This window comes from Neophocaena asiaeorientalis, unplaced genomic scaffold (assembly GCF_003031525.2).
Source record: "Neophocaena asiaeorientalis asiaeorientalis breed wild unplaced genomic scaffold, Neophocaena_asiaeorientalis_V1.1 scaffold143, whole genome shotgun sequence".
Lineage (NCBI taxonomy): Eukaryota > Metazoa > Chordata > Mammalia > Artiodactyla > Phocoenidae > Neophocaena > Neophocaena asiaeorientalis.
Genome location: NW_020175536.1, coordinates 2,501,531 through 2,520,176, shown reverse-complemented (window position 1 = coordinate 2,520,176; position 18,646 = coordinate 2,501,531). Strand labels below are relative to the sequence as shown.

Here is an 18,646-nt window from a genome sequence, read left to right as displayed (position 1 = left end):
GCAGTGATTTTATTTTCATTTAAAAGTATTTTCTTGAATGTGTGTCAGTTTGATCATATGCCAGAATGATTAGTGGGCTTAGAATATTCATTTGGTTTTTCCATGGCCGTGTCCCTGCCTTTCCTTTGTTCTAAACCTCCAGGTCCCTCTGTTTTCCTTTTTAATCCAAGTGTACTTTTGAAAGGCTTAGCGGCACCCAGCAGACATAATTTAGGTCAGTCACTGTGATGTGGTGTCACATTTAAAGATGAGTTAGAAAATGGTATTTCAAGCCATTGCAATCAAAACATGCCGACCTATTATTGCGTGTTGTAGTACTCTTACATCACTTAAAAAAATCTATGGTACCTGAGAAAATTCTTTTAACTGCTGAAGATTAATTCCAATAGACCATATTTCCTGGTACCTCAGGTTTTTTTCCCCCAAAGTAAAATGCTGCTCAGTTGGCATAAACATGAAGAAGTTTGCACAGAGCCCATCCCAGCCACGGCATTTAGGCAGAGAGGCGTTCTGAAACCTGGAGAGACAAATCATTGCTTCTTTGGGGCTTCCATTTAAAAATGAACCTATCTTATGCAAAAATTGCACATTCTCTTTCTACTTTTCCCCTCTGTTTTGCCCATTTTTAAAGCCAATTACATTTCATTTTTAAAGGCACTCTTCTTGCCTTTATTTGATGTAATAAGTAAGTCAACATGTCAAAACTAATGACTGAGCAAGCGAATGGTTTTTTGTTGGCAGAATGGAGATTTTTCTCATCATTTCTTTTTGATAATCTATCCAAGCAACCGAAACCCTTATTGGAGAAGCTGAAGAAAAACTACTTTAAAAGCAGAACAAAACAAAACTTTGTCAAGTCCTAAAATGTAGACCCCCATTAAGATCTTGTTCAGGAGTCAGTGAAGAGAAGCTCAGTTTCCGTTCCACACGTGAAGTGAGATGGGAAATATTTAAAATGGTCTGTCTCATCATCTCTAGGTAAAGTCATATTTGTCAGAGATTTGTTTGCATATTTTGGCCTGGAAACAGGTCTCCATAGGAGAAGGGGCACTAAGGTGGAGAACCCGCCCCCTAGAGGCGATGGTGGGTGGGCTAGAGGTGGCTGTGTCCTCGACTTCTCAGCTGATCCTGCTTTCTGGAAATAGGGTTCGAGGAACTGAGTACTCTAAAGGTTCACAGGCTTCAGAGGCTTCAGAGTGGCCCGTGCCCATTTGTCCTGGGCCCCCTGCCAGCCCATAATAGGTAGGAGTGTAGGTGAGAGAGCTGTGGCTCTCTTCACACTGGTTGTAAAGGGAAGGAACGAATCCTAGCTCCAGACAGAAGCCTTTATGGAGGCCTAGCCCTTCCCCTTCATTCTCAGGCTAAGGTTGCTTCCTGAAGTTGAGTCCTTGCCTGGCCACCGTGAGATTGGTTGGGGCCTGGAAGTCAGAGTGCTTGCTGGAAAGGGCCCTGGTTGCAAAGACAAGAGCAGTATTCTAAACCTTCAGTGCCACCAGCTGGCTCCACAACCCTTTTCAGCCATGTCTTTGGAACCTGTAAACAAGGGAATTGGAATGCTTCTTAAATGGTAATGTGCGGGTGAGTCACTGGGGAACTTGTTAACAGGCAGATTCTGATTCGGTGGGTCTGGGATTGGGCCCAGGACTCTGCATTTCTAACGAGCTCTCAGGAGATAGCCATGCTGCTACAAGGCAACACTTTAAATAGCAAGAGATTAGATTGCAGTGTTTTTTTAAATTCTAACAGTGACTCTTCCTGGTTTACCACACCAAGAACATTTCCGTTTGATTCCAGTCCATGGATATAAACAGAAGGCTAGGGACCAGTCTGAAGTCTCCCCTCTTCAAGGCAGGGAGCTTGTTTTTCCTGGTCACCTGGGGAACCTTCCAAAGAATGAGAAAGGAGCTTGTGTCCTGGCCTCACCTTTGCTCCTAGACGTATCTACTCTTGGCATAACGTATAGTCTTTAATTGTAGGGTTTGTTAGTTTCAGTACGATGACCTGCATTGCATCAGTCATCAGCATTTTCTATTTGAGATATCTAGGTACCTAAAGCAAAGAGACCAAACTGGACAGCCAGTAGCCTGGCTTTTACATTCATAGTAAAGGTCGTAGACTTTTAGAGCTGGAAGAGAACCTAGAGATTTGAACCAGGCACCTTTCCTTGCCCACAGCAGAGCCCCGTGAAGTAAAGGGACTTGCCAAGGATCTGCAGGCAAGGAACGGCTAACCTGGGATGATGCTGAGATACATCCACTCCCAGGAAGCACATGTGTTGTGTTCAGATGTGCAGCGCTTGTATCTGTGTTTTAAGTCTGAGAATAGCAAACTGTACTAAATAGTTCTGTTATGACAAATATGAACTATTTCCACACTGTCTTTTTTATTTAATTGTTCTCTGAGTAAATTTGTTCAACCCTTTCACAATCATTATTTTTCTCAGTGTCAACCTGTGTCTGCGGCTGACTGGTCCAAGGATATGCGAACTTGCAAGATTTTAAGTGCGCAGTCTTTGAATAAATGGTTGGTTATATGTAGCAACAGAGCTGAACGTGTGACGGAGAGCTTTTTGAACTGCTTGAGAAGAGTTGGAAGGCCCATAGGATTTAATGTGAACCACCCCAAAATGTGAGAAGATGCAGAAAATCATCCCAACTTTTTTCAGATATTAATTTGGTTTGGTTAAAAGATAGGAGATGATGGCTGATATAGCTACAAAAGTTTGTTGTTTTTTTTTAATGTCAGTAAAGTTTCCTAACGTAGAATGCCAAGCAGTTAAAAGTAGATAGATTTGGCAATGATTACATTTTTATCCAGTTGAAATGTATTTTATGTTGGTCTTTATAAAACTTTATTTTCATAGTTCTTCCTAGGCAGTACTCTCATTATCTCAGCGTCTTTCCAGTACTAGTTGGGGTATAAATCCTTAATAAATCCATATAGTGCCTCCTCAGTTTCTTTTCTTAATTCTGCCACATCACTTACTTATAAAACTGAACAGCAAACAGGATATTAACAAATAAATGTTGCATTTCCTGACTTATTTGATAGATTTTATGTTTTAAAATTTAATGTAAGAATAGATCTGAAATAAGCTTTTCTTATTCTGTTCCTGTAGCATAAGAGTCATCTAGATCGTTTCTGATAGAACCAGGTCACTCATTTAGCCTTTGAACACTTATTGAGTATCTGCTACTACATTCTAAATGCTATGCTGTTTGCATGGGATGAGATAAATACGATGCTTTCAATTTAATAAGGGATCCATTCATATTCAGCCACGCTCCAAGTCGAATATTGTTTTGCTTTAGAAGAGCCGTGAAGTTGGTCATACCTTACTTCATTGAGCTCGCTATGCATAAAAAAGAGCAACAGATACTTCTTTTTCTTTGTTGTAGTGGAGGTGCAAATGTCCTAAATTGGCAGGGTGGGAAGTTATTCTTTAAACACATGGTTACTAATTAATTACATCAGCAGCATAAGCATTGTTGAAAACCATAGCTGTTCCCAAAGTCTCATTTTACACTGTAGTATAGAATTCTTCTCTTATCACATCTGTTAACAAATCGCCTGGTTTGAGTTTCACCTGCTCTAATTTCTCTTAACCCATGAGGTAATAAGGCAGGAAAAGATTCATGAAAGAAGCCACAGTCTCGGAACCTGGGCTGGCATCATAGGCTCTTTCTCACCCAAATTCCAACAAGCCCATGCCCGTGTTCGGTCCTTGGCCTGTTTTATTTGAAAGCTCATATTTTAGTCCATCCTTTTTTTTCCCTATGAAGTATCCATTTACTTACTAGATTTATATGTGTAGTTTTCTTCCATCTGAAACAACGTTGATGGCCACTCCTGTTAGAACCCGCAAGCGGCAGACAGTGGTCCTGCCACCTGCTGGTCAACTTTCAAAAGGCCACTGGGTATTGGGAAAGTCCCATTTATTTACATATGAGAGGCTGAACCTATGTCAAGAAAACAGATCTAAAAATTCTTCTCCGTGGCAATTTTTTTCTGTAGCATCTGGCCCCTAATATAATGTAACCACAGAACTGATAATTGATAAGTATTGATACTTGTCCACTGATTGATTGATTATGGCTAAATATTCCAGGCTCCACACAGTGTGCCATTAAGGAAAAAAGAAAGGTTTTAGTATGAATCATACAGATTAACTGAACCTCTTGATCTCATTAACCTAATGATTTTTATTTTAAAGTTCCCAGGGAGATTCAGAATTAGAGAATTGTTAATCCCAGTTTAACTTGAACTCTGTTTCAGTCATTTGATATTGAGACTTGTGTTTCAGAAGTTCACTTTCAACTCCATTTTGAACAGCAGAATTGTTCAAATAGCATCTGTAGGGACTCTATACAGTGGGGAAAATTTCATTTTTCACCAAACTATTTTTTAAGTTAATAAAAATGGTAATGAAATGTTCCTGGTGTATCATGTGTGGGAGAAGCAATTTTAGACTCAAAAGCTTTCACTTTAATGATTTTTTCCTCAAATTATAGTCTGTTATAAAAATCAACTAATATTTTTAGTTCTATATGATTATGTGCTACTAAGAAGGGAACTATGCATTTTCAAAATTAATTTTTTTTCTGTAGCATAAAAGTACAAGAAAATCCAGCTGCATTTCTTCACGCTATACAGAAATACGTTGATCCTGAGGTTCAGTTGGTAAGTATAGGATAAGTTTTGAGGTATAATTTTAATTTTTTCTTCATATCTAATAGCCTTGAAAGAAGGAATTTAAACATGTTCTCCCATGATAAGTTTGCAAATTGCTGTGCATTTCCCCAAGCACCCAAGAAAGTATTTATCTTGATATTTTAATCAATATTTTGTTTTCCTTTCATGTTTCTAATATTAATTTTTAAATACTTTTTGTTACTCCTGTATCAGCCTCTTGGATGTCTACATATTTTCCAACTTACTGGGAGGATCATCTTTTACTCAAGATTTAAGATAAATTGACTCCCATCTTATCCCATAAGTGTTGGGGCACCCTGTGTTCTCCCCATTGTTTCAGGAGATTCTTGGAAGGTTTAAGTGTTTCCATGTCACCTATGGCCCCATGTCCCTGCCTCCTCTGAATTCTTGCCCCCTTTCATGGGTGCCTTTTCCTCCTGCATTGCATCACCCTGAGGGACACCCACAATTGCTTCATTTCCCAAAGTATTGTGTGTGTGTGTGTGTGCGTGTGGTATGTGTGTGTGTTTGTGTATGTGTGTGTCCTGTGTGTGTGTGTGTGGTGTATCTGACTTTGCTGAGGGTTGGGGCCAAGGCATGGTTATGTCACATGTCAACATTCCAGACAAGTTAAAATTGACATCCCTTTCTTAAAAAATCTCTCAATCATTCCTATTTCTTGGAAATGTTCTCTCAGTCTCCCACAGTACTGCAGTGCTTTTCTGTCCCATCTCCTGTTTGACCCCCCTAGCTCATTCATCCCAACTCCTAACTTTCCTATTTATAGTGCATGCAAAGCAGCTTAGCTATCTCTTTGTTTCCACAAAAAATGGCCCGTAAGGATGTTATAATACAGGAAGTTATCATCCTAAGAGCATTTATTTTTCACTTTAAAAAGTAAAATCAAACTAACAGAAAAGTTGCAGGAATAGTACAAAGAACTGTAATATACCATTCACCCAGATTCCCCAATTTTTGACATTTTATTATATTTATGATTTTCTATCATTTTCCACCTCCCTCCCTCCCTCCCTCCCTCCCTTCCTATCTATCCTATCTATTTTTTTCCCGAACCATTTGAGTGTAAGTACAGGAGTGATGCCCATTACCTTTTAAAAAATACATTTGCACACATTTCGTACAAACAAGGCCACTCTCCTATGGAACCATAGAACAACCATCAAAATCAGGGAGCAGTACAGCTAGCTAATCCACAGACTCCACTCATATTTCTCCATTTGTTCCCCAAGTGTCTTCTCTGTTAAAAGGATCTAATATGTTGCCCTTAGTTTCCCTGTCTCTCTAATCTCTCCTTCAGTCTGTAACAGTTCCCTAGTTTTCCCTTGACTTTGATGACCTTCCAGTTTTGAAGAGCATAAACCAGTTATTTTATATAATGTCCCTCAATTTGGGTTTGTCTAATGTTTCCTTATGATTAAATTCAGGTTATGCACTTTGGGCAGGGGTATTACAGCAATGATTCTGTGTTCTTACTGCATCTTACCGGGGGGACTCCATTGATAAAGATGGTTTCTGTCAATTTTCTCCATTGTAAAGTTACACTTTTTCTCTTTGTAATTAAGCAGGCTTTTTTCTTTTTGTTTTTTGGTAGGGAGATACTTTGAGACTATGAAAATATCCTGTTCTTCATCAGACTTTTCCCACTAGTTTTAGAATCCATTGATAATTCTTGTCTGAATCCATTACTACTCTGATGGTTGCCAAATCGTGGCTTTCTAATTTTGTACTTCCTTCTATAATTATTAGTTGGCATTATAATGAAGAGCTTTCTCTTCTTCCCATTTGTTTGTTTGTTCACTTATTTACATCAGTATGGATTCATGGATTCCTATTTTATTTACCAGCTTACAGTCTATCACTACTGTTATTTATTTCAATATCCAAATTGTCCTTGGTTTTGCCAGTGGGAGCCCCATTCAAGCTGACTTGTGTGTCTTTTTGACACCTTCCCAACTTTCTTGGAACAATTCCTTACTGTCTGGCACAATAAGACATTCCAGGTTAATCTAAGTTTTGCTGTCTAACTCTAGAATCATATGTTTTCCCAATGAGCCCTGCTTCCTTTTGGTAGAGAACAGTATTTAGAAACCAAGAGCTGGGCACTGGGTGTGTTTATTTGCTACTGGGGTGTCACTGCCTCTAGGCTTTTCCAATGGGCAAAGCTAAGAAATATGTATATGTATGTGTGTGCATATATATAAGTACACACTTGCATTTATTTTATTACTATATGTAGTTATGTATATATTACAATGTTTTATTAAAATTTTAAAGAGTAAAAATGTGTTCACGCCTCCAGTTGCAGCCCAGTGCCACAGGAAAGTGTTCCCCCTTTCCATATTTGTACCTCATCTCTCTAGTAGTGAGAAACATGGCCCTTATTATTCTCCACATACTTGCTGCTTTATCCGTGGTGTGTAACCAGTCTCACTTGACTCCCACCTTCTTTTGGTCCTGGTCCCCATTGGGCTATTCCTTGTTCTTCCACCTCCCTTGCTTAGCCCCAGACTCATGGGATGGAAGGCAGGAAACCCCCCTAAGACAATTTTGCTGATAATTTAAAAATATTTTTCCCAACTTTATATAATTAAGTGTAAATAATTTTGGCTTTTGACATTATGATAATGAACAGTCCTGTAGGTGAAAAAAATCACGTTGTTTTCTGTTAATTATGACAGTGCCTATCTTTTCTGTAATTTGGGTGTTTTGAAAGTAGAGAATAAAACATAGGAAGGAGATGGAGTTAGGCCAGGAGAGGTCCTTCTGTGAGGGAAGTACCTGATGGGAAGTAGAGGCAGTGAGAGAGAAGGGTGGAATTTAAAAATACCAGAGCACCTGAAGCTTCTTTTTCCTTATTTTCCCTCCCCTCATACCTTACACTCAAGTCCAGGTTAACAAAAAATGTGTTGTTGCTTCTTCCTTTTATTTTGCCTGTCCAGCGCCTAATGGGAAAAAGACGACAATTTAAGCTAATTCTCCACTTTGCTTATCTGTGGATGAAGTTGGGGAGGAGGCAGTGGGGATGATAGCTGGAGAGCTACAGGGAAGGATCACTGCAGTAAGGGAGGCAGCTGGAGGAAGAGCTAGGATGGAAGGGAATTTGAGGAGTCTGGCAGAATCAGATTGGCAGAGAAGCAAGGAGGGAGGAAGAGCCAAGGGAAGTGGTAGGGTTGGAGGGAGGCTTTGCAGAGTGGATGGCTGATGAGAAGGCATTTCAAATGGCTTAGATTCATTGCTCTTTAAAGGCCATTTAAGAGAAGGACTGTAGGGGCAATTCCCTGGTGGTCCAGTGGTTAAGACTTGGTGCTTTCACTGCCGTGGCCCATGCTCAATCCCTGGTCAGGGAACTGAGATACTGCAAGCTGTGTGGCGTGGCCAAACAAAAAAAATAATAAAAAAGAGAAGAACTGTGGGTATGTTAATATTTGCTTCTTGGGAACTTAAGGGCAAAAGATGTTTGCATCCATATATTCGTGTTTTTCTAAAGCTTCCTCTGAACATAAGTAAATGAACTTTCTTTTCTTCTGTTTTTTTTTTTTTTTTGACTTTCAGGTAATGTGTATTCTGCCTTCTAATCAGAATAGCTATTACGATTCCATTAAAAAATATTTGCTCTCCGACTGCCCAGTCCCCAGCCAGTGTGTGCTTGCTCAGACGTTGAATAAACAGGGAATGTTGATGAGCATCGCCACCAAGATTGCCTTGCAGATGACCTGTAAACTCGGAGGCGAGCTGTGGGCTGTGGAGATCCCTGTGAGGAACCGTCACTCTTTTTCTTTTAGTCATCAATCTATCTATTAATGAATTTTAAAAATTAAATCAAAGTAGGAGGAGATCTTTTCACGTGATCCTAGAAATATTTGCTTTGTTTGTTGGGTTGGTTGGTTGTATGTTTGTCTGCTCTGGGCTCCGTTACACCAGCCACTGGGAGGGTATCCAGAAGGTGAGGCGTGGCCCCTGTTCTCATGGAGCTTTGGTTAAGCTAATAACAGAATCTTTCGTGAAACAGAATCTAGTTTGGCATCGACTTGGAGGCACTTGATTTGGAGCCTCCCAGCCGTGGTTTAAAATCTGTGCTCCATGGCCTCTGCCTTTACCTGCTTTCAGCAGGGTGATACTTTGCAGAGTAGCCTTGAACCCTGGATGGGACGCCCCCACTAGAGCTTGGGGAACCGGCAGAGCCTGTGATACAAACCTCCAAGTCGTGTTGGGAACTGAGAAAATCTTCTCCTCTTTCCTGAGCTATGGCCACCATGGGAGGAAGTGAGGAGGGTGAGGAATGAGGGAATGTTGCCTATTCCCTTACCCAGGATGTACAAGGTTACCCCCAGCTGCCCCTCCTGGAGGACATAGACAAGTGAGGATTCCTTAGAGAGCTGAAGAATGGGGAATGGAATTTCCCTTCAGATTCCTTCAGCCTCGAGACAGGGGAGAAATGGACAGGCCACTTTACCAGAATCTCTTGAGCCACTGATGGCCCTTGCCCACCCCCATAAAGGATGGTGGCCATTTTTTATTACAATGAGTCTCTTAAGCAAAGTATGTACTATATTGTTCCCTCCGTCTTTTTGCTTTTTGTTTTTCTTTGAAGCAGATTCTTACTATTCCCTTCATCTTTAAGTTTCTCTGGTTTCTGGTTTAATAATCTGCCTCATCTCGACTTTGATCTCCCTGGCACATAGCTTAACTTAAATAATTCAGTAACTAGGGACAGTCTTTTAAAAACTTCATAATACATCATTGCTTGGGAAAACACCTCATTCCATTAAATCATGAAAAATTTTAATTTTACAGTTAAAGTCCCTGATGGTGGTTGGTATTGATGTCTGTAAAGATGCATTCAACCAGGGAATGGTGGTGGTTGGATTTGTGGCCAGTATTAACCCCAGAATCACCAGGTACTTTTAAAATTACCCTAACATATTCTTCAGTTATTTAGACTATTACTTGTGGTTTAACTAAAGACTTTACAGAAAGGAATAGTTTGTATTCTTCACTCATTTTTAAAATATGGACACTTATGGTCATAAATTATACTTACATCTATAAATGTGATGGATAATATTGGGGTAAAATGTAGTTTCATTAAAAAACTATTTTTATACATACATTAGGACAAGCTATTGCTCGTATGCAAATCATATTCCCCAAATGACGGCCGTGTAGAAATTCTTGTGCATTTGTTTTCTGAACACCTGCACTGTATCGGGCTCCATACTAGGAAGTTTACATACACGATGTCAAGCAGTTGAGAATCAGATTGCCTGGATTTATATCCTGATCTCTCACTTACCTATTACGGTAAATGCTCAAGACATGCTTGCTGTTATTGTTGTTTTTAATGCTCGCAGAAACTTGATGTGGTGGTTGTTTACACAGCTATTAAAAACATAGGCAAGGGGCTTCCCTGGTGGCGCAGTGGTTGAGAGTCCGCCTGCCAATGCAGGGGACACGGGTTTGTGCCCCGGTCCGCGGAGCGGCTGGGCCCGTGAGCCATGGCCGCTGAGCCTGCGCATCCGGAGCCTGTGCTCCGCAACGGGAGAGGCCACAGCAGTGAGAGGCCTGCGTACCGCAAAAAAAAAACCAACAAAAAAAACATAGGCAAGGATGAGGGATAACACATTAAGCATTGACTCTTAGTACATGTTAAATTGTAGTTCTTAGAAGTGTTTCAATATTCGTAACTAAACAATGTGTTTTGAGGCTGTTTTGAACCATGTTTTCTTCCTAGAATTAAGCTATGTGATTTACTCCTCTAAATTGTGATCAGGTATATATTGGGGATTGTGGGAGACAGGAAAAGCAGCAATGTAACTGCGTGCCTCTGACTTCAGTCCAGGTTGTATGAGATCCCTGTTCTGTATGTCACTTCCTTAATCAAGCACATAAGGGACTTCCGGCTTGTTAGCAGCATTTCTAATTGCATCGTTATTATTGCACAGATTTAGAGAACTGGAATAATGTGGACACATATATACCACTAAGTCATGATCTTCATTTTCCAAGTGCTTTTAATGAATAATTTTAGCAAGAGAACTTGCTTCTGAAATCTAAATAAGTTAATCATGTTAAGATTTCAATTCCCAAAAGCTTACCTATAGAAATGAAGTTTATGCTTGAGAAATCTTTGAATATTTTTAAAGTGGATCTGCTAAACTAATAAATTCCCTTATAATAATAATGTAGTGGCCTCTATTTATCAATGCTTCTTAGGTACCAAGTGCTGTGCTAAGTACTTTACATATATTATCTCGTTTAATTTTTACAACAACCCTATGAGGTACTAACTACCTTACTATCTTATAAATTTCCTTGGCACAGATGAGGAAACTGAGGCTTAGGTTCACATAAAAAAGTCGCATAGCTGGTGAGTATACCAGCCAGGATTTGAACCCAGAGACGTCTGATGCTAGCACTGTGCTTTAGTTTCTCGTATCAATAAATTTTATTTGGGGGGGGGGCGGTGAGGGAGAGCATTTTAATATAATTGTAATCATACAGTGTATATAAAATTATGAACATTAATTTACTTATGTCTATTTCTTAATACTAATGCATGCTTAGAATAGAAATTTTGAAACTGAACTTTACTTTTGTTCTTTGCTTACTTTAGATGGTTCTCCCGCTGTATGCTTCAGAGAACAACGGCTGATGTTGCAGATTGCTTAAAAGTTTTCATGACTGGTACTAAAAATGTAACAATGGGGGTGGGCTCCAAGCACTGTTCTTTCAGACCCAAAATTCATAAGCCTCTAGCAGACTAGACAGGTGGAAACAGACTTCTCAAGCCTGCCTGAGTTGACTGCCACCCAGTAGGAGACCCTGAAGTTGTGGCCTGACTCAAGCTAACAGACAGGCTCTGTAGAATTTACATTTGTGTCTGTGTGTGATAAACTAAAAGCCAGGAGGAAAAAAAGTTTGTAGCTGCTGGTGGCTCTTGCAAGCAGTTTGAAGGTCAGAATAAACCTACCCTGGAGGAGCAAGGATTATGACAGACCAGCGTTAGGTCTAGAAATAGGAGAGAAGCTTTTGGTACTGGGATGGAGATGCTGACAAATCAAGTGTGGCGTGGCAGGAGAAGATGGGAAAGGCAGCAGACGGGGAGGGTGCCCTCCTTACTATGGGATGCAGTAGAAAGAGGGGGTCTGGGGTTCCCATGCCCTTTCCAACCCTGGTCTGAATCTGGCTTGGTCATTCCCTAGCGTTGTGACCTGTGCAGATCACTCCCCGATTTGCATCGTCCCAACTATAAACTTCGGGGGGTCATAAATATTTGTTTCCAAAAAAGGTGAATTTGGTGACATATTTTGGTAGTAGACTTACATATACGGTCATCTTCTATCAAACAAATGAATTTCCTGGACAATAAACTCTCCTAAAACGATGGTGCCGTGTATGCATGAAAAGAAATATTTTATCATATTACTTTCCCCTCACTTCAAAACCTCAGTAGCAGTTATGAAAAGCTTCTGTTGGGCAGGAGTCACTGTCTGGCCTCTGCTCTTCAGGCAGTTTCTTAGAGCGAGGGGACATTTTTCAGAGTTCGTATTGTCAGCGAGAGTGATGGGTGAATCCACGTGAAGAGATGCTTTTAGAGGAACAGCCAAGTCCTTTCCTTATGTTTTCATATTTATGCTCATTAGAGAAGAAATTTACATAAAATTATCCAGTCTGTCCTTATTGAGAGGATTTATAGATTTAAAGAAACTAAATTAGTATTAATATGGGTTTGGGAAATTTGTATGTCTATTGCATGAATTAAAATTTAATTTATTGCTTAAATATTAAAATTTTACTAAAGAGATATGCTAAGTTTGAGAATACATTATGCCATAGAAACTATAATGATTCCTTAAATAGCAGAGTTGCAGGAATGTTCTGGAAAGTTATCCATTTTTATATTATTGCAAATACAACCCAAATTAGGTATTACCCTATCTTATCATGGTCTGAACTAGCAAGCTATTTAAATGTTGAAATATATGGGAATGTTATTCTTTATTGGCATCAAGCAAGTCATTCTTTTCTTACTAACACCAAATCCTGCAGGGGCACTGAACAGATGGTACACGCATAACCAGGGTTTGCCAGGACGGATAATTGTGTACCGTGACGGTGTAGGGGATGGTCAGCTAAGAACACTCATTGAATATGAAGTTCCACAGCTACTGAGCAGTGTGACAGAAGCAAGTTCAAATACCAGGTATCAAATTAGTATCCTTCCCCCACTTCCAGTTCTAGCATATTCATCGCAACTATTAAAATTACTGTATGCCAGCATCTCTTTTTTTTTTCCCATGCAGTTAAGTTTCACTGCATTTCTGCATTATGCAAGTACAACCGACACTAGGTTGGAGGGTAGTTGGGATGGTATTATGTAAATAGTCTGGGTGGTATGAGCTTTTGGGGGCCCTGGGTCGGGACACCAGAAGAAGGCGGGAATCCTCCAGGGTGCCTGACACTGAGATTCAGCAGGAAGCCTGCAGGGCTGCTGGCAGGTGAAGATGCTTCACACCTGTTAACATGCTAGGGAAAAAAACAAGCTGTGGTTTCAAATTTGAGGCCTAAATCAACACACGGGGCAAAAGCCTCTGACCTGCAGGCACTGATGTGCAGCTCAGGTCCGCAGAAGGTGCTGGGAGCGGTGTGTGTGCTGTGAAAGCTGGGCTGCATATGAAAACCAGACCATGCTAGACACCAGGAACCTTGTTCTGCTGTCACACTTCTAGATTCAATGTCTTGGTATATTTTTCTCCATGACTGTGTCAAGTGTTAAGTGCAAGAAAAATGTTAGAACTAGAAGATGGAGGAGGATGACGATCTGAAATTGGCTTCTTAAAATCCTCAGAAAGCATCTTATTCTGTTGTGCATAGAGCTTGGTCTGTAGGGTTACACTGTCATCACCACCGTCAACCAAAGTGTCGCAGCCACGAGCCCCAAAGGAGCTGAGCCTTGACCTCATTAGTAACCATCAGAAAGGAGGGAGAGAATCATAGTTTGGAGGCAGAACCACCTTTAGCTGTATCCAAAATATCAGAGCCAAAATCTCTCATTCCCCGCTGACCTTGGGTTAGTTAGATTTTATTAAGAATCACCTCCGTGCAGTTTGGGGATCACAGGAGTAAATTTAGCAGCTGACGGTGCTAAGGAGTTAGTTCTCCTGCACTATGACATCAACTTCTAAAAAGTTTCAAGATTGAAAACATTAATAATATATTTTTAAAATAATTAAAACACTTAGGGCTTCCTTGGTGGTGCAGTGGTTGAGAGTCCACCTGCCGTAAAAAAAAAAAAAAAAAAAAAAAAAAAAGTGAAATTTCAGTGACCCTTGCATCCTAGAGGTTTCTTCCATGATGGGTGAATATTTGGATTTGGAGTCTACCAAATACTGACTTAACACTTGGTCATTTAGCATTTGGCCCATATGTGTATGTGGACCGTCCATCGATCCTCCCAGGTGCGTGTTTTGCAGGATTCAGGAGCGTTGATTTGAAGAATAAGAGGAACTTCTGGTTCTTCCTTTGCTATCAAGAAATTGAGAAGAGTGAAGGTGAAAATAGAGAGATGATTGCTAATGGGAAGAAAATCTTGTCTCCACGGATAATTCTGAAAAACCTTTCTTTAGAAGTGCTGACTGTAGCTCATTGTCCTGTGAGGCATTCTTCCCTGTCCCCCTTCAGTGATACAAATTGGTCAAACGACTGAGCATACCACGCTTTTGCAACAAATGAAGACAATCCTTGGTTTAAAAAATTGTTTGTGTCTCTGGGGGAGGGGAGATTGGGGGTAATTTTTCTTTTCTTTGTTTTGCAATGTTTCGCTGATCAATTAATTTATTTCATTTTAAGATTACCAAATATATATATAAAAATAAATAGTTGCATGGCTTGGTTTAGTTCTCTCCATATTTATTTATTTATTTTTTAATTTATTATTTTGCCTCTCTTGTTCCAAGCCCCAAACTGTCAGTGATCGTAGTCAGGAAGAGGTGCATGCCACGATTCTTGATGGAAACAGGCCGAACTCTGCAGAACCCACCTCTTGGCACCATCGTGGATTCAGGAGCAACGCGGCCTGAATGGCAAGTCTGTTAGAAAATCCGTTTTTAACAGAGCTTTGAGTGTGTGTGGTCAGGTTCGGTCCTGTTCTGCGAGCCTTCTTTCTCACAGTCCTTCTTTTCCCCTCAGGTATGACTTTTACTTGATCAGCCGGGTTGCCTGTCGGGGAACCCTTAATCCCACCTACTATAATGTCATTTATGATGACAATGGCCTGAAGCCCGACCACATGCAGAGACTCACATTCAAACTGTGCCACCTCTACTACAACTGGCCAGTAAGTGACAGCTGTTTATTTAGGTACAGAGTGGTACTCAAGGCGCCTACCAGGGGATTGTCACCCGATTCACCTTGGTGTCCCAACCCCTGGCACAATGCCTGATTTTCCACAAAGGAGGGATGAATGAATGAATGAATGACTTCTTAAGTCCACAGTGGATGAAACCCACTCTGTCATAGGCATAAAGTAGCAGTAACTCTATAATGCATTAGCATTGATAATTTTCCTAGAAGACTTTATTATATACATTTTCTTATGCCAGCCTGGGAGGAAATCAGGGTATTGTTATTTCCAAGTTACAGATGAGGCAATTGAAGACAACTCAGGTGTTGTGTCTAGTGGGAAAGTAACAGGCTTGGCTCTGTTCTGTATTCCTGTACGTTAGGCCCAGAGCTGCTCACCAAGTCCAAAGCCAAGATTTTCTCTGAGCCCCTTGGAACATCAAGTTGTAGGAAACTTAGATCAGCCCTAAGCATGTGGCTCACAGGTCCCAGCACCGGGAAGCCAGACTGGCCCTCTCTGCTCTCCCATCTTGCTTAGTGAATTTAAGTTCCCAGGAGAAAGGGTGCCCTTTGTTGATTGAGTTTGGTTCCAATTGACTTACATTCTATTGTGTATAAAACTAGTGGATGAAAAAACTCAGGAAAAAAATATCACTTTGAAGAGGAAGTTATCCTCTTAATCATTACCAATACTTTTTCCTCCTTAGGGCCTAATCAGTGTTCCAGCCCCGTGTCAGTATGCACACAAGCTGACCTTTCTGGTGGCACAAAGCACTCATAAAGAACCAAGTTTGGAATTAGCCAATTCTCTCTTCTACCTGTGATGACATGAACCACGGGCATCCCTAGCGGAGGTTTCTGAGGAGTCGTTGGTGTACTTCGTACAAATCTGCCGTAAGCTCGAGGCTGTGACTGGGGAAAGGAGATTCAGTTTAAACTTACGGAAAAGAAAAAAAAAACCCAAATAACTGAATCTGAAATGGTTCAAAAGAAATGGATGTTGTTTTATTTTAAAGGTTACTTGTTTGAAGTGGATGCTCATTGTGGTGTACGGAATTAAAATGTACCATCACCTGAAAGTAATACTACAAAGCTAAATAGCTTCTAAGAAAATAAATGTTTGCATGATGTTTTGATGGTAGGCAGACGGGGTCTACTTTCTACACTAAAATTTGCAGAAGTTTTCTTAAATTATGTTACAGAGCGTTTTGTTGAGTGGTTTAAATAGTTGTTAGAAAATAAAGAACATTCAGCGCATCACATGTGTGTTTACTGTTATTCAAATTTCAGTTGGCATTTCATGTGAATTTCATTATTTAAGGGTTTTCAGCAAAGACCCTTACCCAGTAGACCACTTCACCGTCACTCTTTGAGTTATATTTCTAAAAATGAATATTCCACTTATTCTCTCTTCTTGAAAATTGAAGTGTAGTTAATTTACAATGTTGTGTTAGTTTCAAGTGTACAGCAAAGTGATTCAGTGATATATATTCTTTTTCAGATTTCACTTGTTCTCTTAGGGAATTTTATTTCTCTTAGGGAATTTTATTTCACTTAGAAGCAACTGCTCTCATTGACGACCTTGCTTCCTACTGCACAGAAAAGACAGACGCCATGAGGAGAGAACTTGCACAGGCTACCATCCCATCTACCCACCTAAGGGCATCTCTGTGCATAGACCCTGCCCCTCGCCTCATTATCATAAATAAACTGTATCTGCGCTCCTGTGGAAGGCCCTCCACTGGTGTACTAAATCCCGTTCCCTCTGCTCTATCAAGAACACTGCTTTAGCAATCCTTCCCTCTCCCTTCTGCATCATCAATTTCCCTCTCGCACTGGATTATTCCCATCAGCATTGTAAATATACTCTTATTTCTCCCATATTAAAACAGAAACATTTGCCCTCCAGCTCCCACCCCATTTCTTTGCTCCTCTTTACAGAAAAATGAACCCAATTCCATACTCCACTCAGAATTTCACCACAACCACGAGAGCAAAATTGCTTTTGTCAAGGTGGCCAGTGACACCGACGGTAAATCTGATGGTTAATTCTCAGTCCTCATCTTCCCTGACCTGTCACAGCATTCGACCCAGTTGGTCATTTCCTCCATCTTGAGACACTCCACGCGGCCTCTAGGATAACACTCTCCTGGTTTCTCTCCTGTTGCATCCATCGCTCATTCTCAGTTTCCTTTGCTGGTTTCTCCTCATCTTCTATCCCTTTCACAAGACTGCCCCAGGGATGAGAATATTTCGATGCAGGAAAGTTCAGAGTTCCAGATTCTTCTCCCAGGGGAGAGAGTGTGTGAAAGGCTGCGGTGAAGTGGGAAGCAGAGAGCAGAAGGTTCTCTCTGAGGGATGAGGGGAAGCAGACACCGATGCAGAGATCATTTAAGAGAGCACAGTCTTTTCCTGTTCGAGAGTTTTGTCCAGGCCGGGCAAAAACGCACCCATCATGGGTCCACTCCAGTAATAGTAACAATAACCTTTTGTGGGGTATAAGGGTGGAGGGGGGGTTAATACATTGCAGGCACAGTGCCAAGCACTTTACATACACATTTACTCTTCACAACAACTACATGAATTAGACACTATAATGACCATTTTACAGGTGGTAAAACTGAGCCGTGTGGCTAACCAAAGTTTATAAAATTAATAATTGTGGAGCTAGCACTTGTCCTCAGGTGTGTTTGACTCCAAAGCCTGAGAGGTGAACGACAAGACTCTACTGCCTTAATAAAAGATTTTTTAAAAACTTCTCCCAGAGTTCTTAGATGAGGGAGTGCCTTATATGCTTTAAAGTTGGCCTTGAATAGCAAGTCTTAGAGGCAAGGCACTGTATAAATCCAGAGTGGTTGTGTTTTTGTGTTGATGATGTGGTTTTCTTCCTTCCAAGTACAAGGTTGAAGCGAAGCGCCACCAGCTAACAGCCGGCTTGTATAAACCTACACGCAGCGCGTTGATGAGACAAGCCACAGGCCTGTAGAGTTCTTCATCCTTTTACCTATTAAGCACTGTCCAAGGTAGTGGCTCTTTACCATTTTAACCCACCAGGGGGCACACAAGGACTGTCGTATAGGCCGAGCCCCCCTCCCCCCCCACCCGCCTTTGCCTGGTCCATGTGGTACAACAGATTGTGGAAGAATAGCCAACCCCAAGTGAGCTGCCAGAGGGCAGCATAGATTAGGAAATGCTTCATTTGAGCTCTGGTTCCAACTCTTTTTTTTTTTTTTTTCCTGTGGTACGCGGGCCACTCACTGTCGTGGCCTCTCCCGTTGCGGAGCGCAGGCTCCGGACGCGCAGGCTCAGCGGCCATGGCTCACGGGCCCAGCCGCTCCACAGCATGTGGGATCTTCCCGGACCGGGGCACGAACCCGTGTCCCCTGCATCGGCAGGCGGACTCTCAACCACTGCGCCATCAGGGAAGCCCTCCAACTCTTTTAGCTTTGATTGGGATGTGATAACTTCTCCTCTATGAGACTGTTACCCAATTTGCAATATGAGAAGGGGTTGGAGTAGACCAGTAGTGCTCAACTGTGGAAACATTAGAACCTCCTGTATTTAAAAGCTTTGTAAAAAAACACTGGCCCCT

The 18,646-nt window shown here is 41.1% G+C and overlaps 1 protein-coding gene across 1 annotated transcript in view; it reads left to right on the top strand.

The window, feature by feature from the left end:
- Positions 1-16,200, top strand: part of PIWIL4 (piwi like RNA-mediated gene silencing 4) — a 41,159-nt gene extending 24,959 nt beyond the window's left edge. The window contains exons 12-20 of the mRNA XM_024731308.1: positions 2,444-2,628; positions 4,608-4,680; positions 8,266-8,466; positions 9,508-9,611; positions 11,327-11,397; positions 12,763-12,916; positions 14,670-14,795; positions 14,902-15,049; positions 15,762-16,200. Of these exons, the coding sequence (XP_024587076.1) occupies positions 2,444-2,628; positions 4,608-4,680; positions 8,266-8,466; positions 9,508-9,611; positions 11,327-11,397; positions 12,763-12,916; positions 14,670-14,795; positions 14,902-15,049; positions 15,762-15,878 (1,179 nt within the window). The 3' untranslated portion in view covers positions 15,879-16,200. The remainder of the gene's footprint in view (positions 1-2,443; positions 2,629-4,607; positions 4,681-8,265; positions 8,467-9,507; positions 9,612-11,326; positions 11,398-12,762; positions 12,917-14,669; positions 14,796-14,901; positions 15,050-15,761) is intronic.
- The last annotated feature ends 2,446 nt before the right edge of the window (positions 16,201-18,646 follow it).